Raw genomic sequence first — 2820 nt, 5'->3', positions numbered from 1 at the left:
TTGGGACTAGTCGGCTGCTCCGCGGTGAGGACGCTGAGGAGGGGCCGGAGCTTCAGTCCGTTCCGGGGCGCGGGTCGAGGGACCCACAAGGTGGAGGGAGGGGGTCCCAGCCGCAGCGACACATGCTGGAGCCAGGAGCGGGGTCGGCGCCGAGCGGAGCCGGCCGGGTCCCCCACCTCGCCGCCGCCTCGGCCACCCGCCCGGGGCTGTAGCATCTTGCCCCGGAGTGTATGAGCCAGGACCCCAAGCCCGACAACCACCCCCGACCGGGGGGGCGGGGACCCCGATGTGAAGCAGAGGCCGGGGCGGCGGGGACAGCAGGACCGGCACCACCGTCCTTTCCTTCCCTGCCCCCTCCCCTCCGCCCCCTCGGGGGTCTTCTTTCTCGGCCAGTCGCCGGCCCCCCGGCTCCTCGGCAGGACTCCGGGAGGAGTTCTTAGAAACCCCTCCCCTGCCCCAGCCCCGAGGGTGGCGGGGCCGGGTGGGGGGGACCCGGGCGGCCGGCCGCAGCCTCCGCCCGGAAGAAACTTTTCAAAAACAAAATCCGGAGCCTCCCAAACGTGACTGTCTGGGGAGAAGTGGCCCGGGACGGGCAGAAGACCCAGCCTGAAGAGACCCAGGAAGAGGAAAAGAGGAGGTAAGCAGGGCCGCCGCCTCGTCTGCTCCGGAGATGCGGAAGAGACCCAGGTGGCCGCCGGCTTAGCGATCCCAGCCCCGCTTCTTCTTCAGTAACGTGCCGGAGCCTGCCGCAGCTGCCGCCTGAGTCCTAAGGAGGAAGGGAAGCACCCCACTTTCTCAGTGCCTGGCTCGTCTCTAAAGTGGAGTCTCAACGAGATTTTTTAAAGGCTATCAAATATTTGAATGTGAAAACCTTTGTATCTTCTGATAGTCTAGCCAAGGTCCAAGAAGTAGCAAGCTGGCTTTTGGAAATGAATCAGGAACTGCTCTCTGTGGGCAGCAAAAGACGACGAACTGGAGGCTCTCTGAGAGGTAACCCTTCCTCAAGCCAGGCAGATGAGGAGCAGATGAATCGCGTGGTGGAGGAGGAACAGCAGCAGCAGCTAAGACAAGAGGAGGAGCACACTGCAAGGAATGGTGAAGTCGTTGAAGCAGAACCTAGACCTGGAGACCAAAGTGATTCCCAGCAAGGACAATTGGAAGAAAACAATAACCGGTTTATTTCAGTAGATGAGGACTCCTCGGGAAACCAAGAGGAACAAGAGGAAGACGAAGAACATGCTGGTGAACAAGATGAGGAGGATGAAGAGGAAGAGGAAATGGACCAGGAGAGTGATGATTTTGATCAGTCTGATGACAGCAGCAGGGAAGATGAACATACACATAGTAACAGTGTCACAAACTCTAGTAGTATTGTGGACCTGCCTATTCACCAACTCTCCTCCCCGTTCTATACAAAGACAACAAAAGTGAGTACATTTAGTCTGCTCTTCACCTGAGAAATTTTACATATCCATATTAATTGTAATGAAACTTTGCTCACAGTCTCTGTAGTATTGCAAAATTAATCTTCAGATGTGTAGTAATAAAATGAACTAATTTTTGTTTTACAGAAGGTATTAGAAAGTATTAGAAATAGAAATACTGATAATGGGACAATGTTATTACACATGGAGAGAGGGTATTTGATCCTATTACTATGAAAAATCATTAATATCAAATTTCATTATCAATTTTGTCCCTGGGACAAGGGTTAGTAGGTTGCATGTAGTGGAGAGGGTTGGAGTGAAACATGGTTTGTGTAGATCAAGTAGTGAAGGCTCTTTTCTTATTTACCAAGTGCAGCTGGGCTGGTGGGCTGTGTATTCACAGTTGTTACTCCAAGGCACTAGTTACTGGAAGTTACCTCATAATTAGTTTTCTTATTATGATGAATAAGATATATCCTTTGTAAATAGTTTTCTCTTTGTTATGTAAACAAGGTAAAATTACAGTCTGAATATTAGTATTTGGCTGTTGGGGAAATCTGAGTAGGTACTTTTAAAAGTTAAAATACTAGACACCGACATATTTAAGATTATGAAACATTTTTCCTACATTATAAAACAACAAGAATGTATGGTGCTGTCTTCACTGCTTGTTTTCTTCTAGTTATTTTATTAAAGTTAAAGCATTTAGGAACCCCCCCCCCCAAAAAAAATAATAATAAAGGGATCAATAAAAGAAGGGGATATTACATACATCAACATATACACACCCAATATAGGAGCACCTAAATATAAAAAACTAATACGAACAGACATAAAAGGAGAAACTGACAATAATACAATAACAGTAGGAGACTTTATCACCCCACTGACATCAATGGACAGATCATCCTGACAGAAAATCAATAAGGCAACAGAGGTCCTAAATGACAAAATAGGCCAGTTGGACTTAATTGATATCTACAGGACACAACATCCAAAAAACCAAGAATACACATTCTTTGTAACTGTGCATGGAACATTTTTTAGGGTAGACTACATGCTTGGTCACAAAACAAGCCTCAACAAATTTAAGAGGAAATAAATTATTTCAAGCATCTTTTCTGAAGAAGATGGTATGAAACTAGAAATCAACCACAGAAAGAAAAAGAAGAAAAGAACAAACACATGAAGACTAAACAAGCTGCTACTAAAAAACCAGAGTCAGTAGTAAAATCAGGGCACGAGGGAGAAGAGGGTGGAAGAGTAAGACATGGAGATAACCTTCCTCACCACAGATACAGCAGAAATACATCCACACGTGGATATGAGGAGGGGGAAGTGTAAGCTGTGACAAAGTGAGAGAGTGGCATGGACGTATACACTACCAAACGTA

The 2820-nt window shown here is 47.3% G+C and overlaps 1 protein-coding gene across 1 annotated transcript; it reads left to right on the top strand.

Annotated features, from left to right (window-relative positions):
• Positions 1-929: 929 nt before the first annotated feature.
• LOC307069650 (F-box/WD repeat-containing protein 7-like) lies at positions 930-1457 on the top strand (the record flags this gene model as incomplete). The annotated part of the gene is made up of 1 exon (XM_079728009.1): positions 930-1457. The coding sequence occupies one exon, from the start codon at positions 930-932 to the stop codon at positions 1455-1457; it is 528 nt and encodes a 175-aa protein (XP_079584135.1).
• Between the last annotated feature and the right edge of the window lie 1363 nt (positions 1458-2820).

Source organism: Hyperoodon ampullatus (genome assembly GCF_949752795.1).
Source record: "Hyperoodon ampullatus genome assembly, chromosome: X".
Classification (NCBI taxonomy): domain Eukaryota; kingdom Metazoa; phylum Chordata; class Mammalia; order Artiodactyla; family Ziphiidae; genus Hyperoodon; species Hyperoodon ampullatus.
Note: the sequence above shows the minus strand (reverse complement) of the source record. Positions and strands in the feature narration are given on the sequence as shown.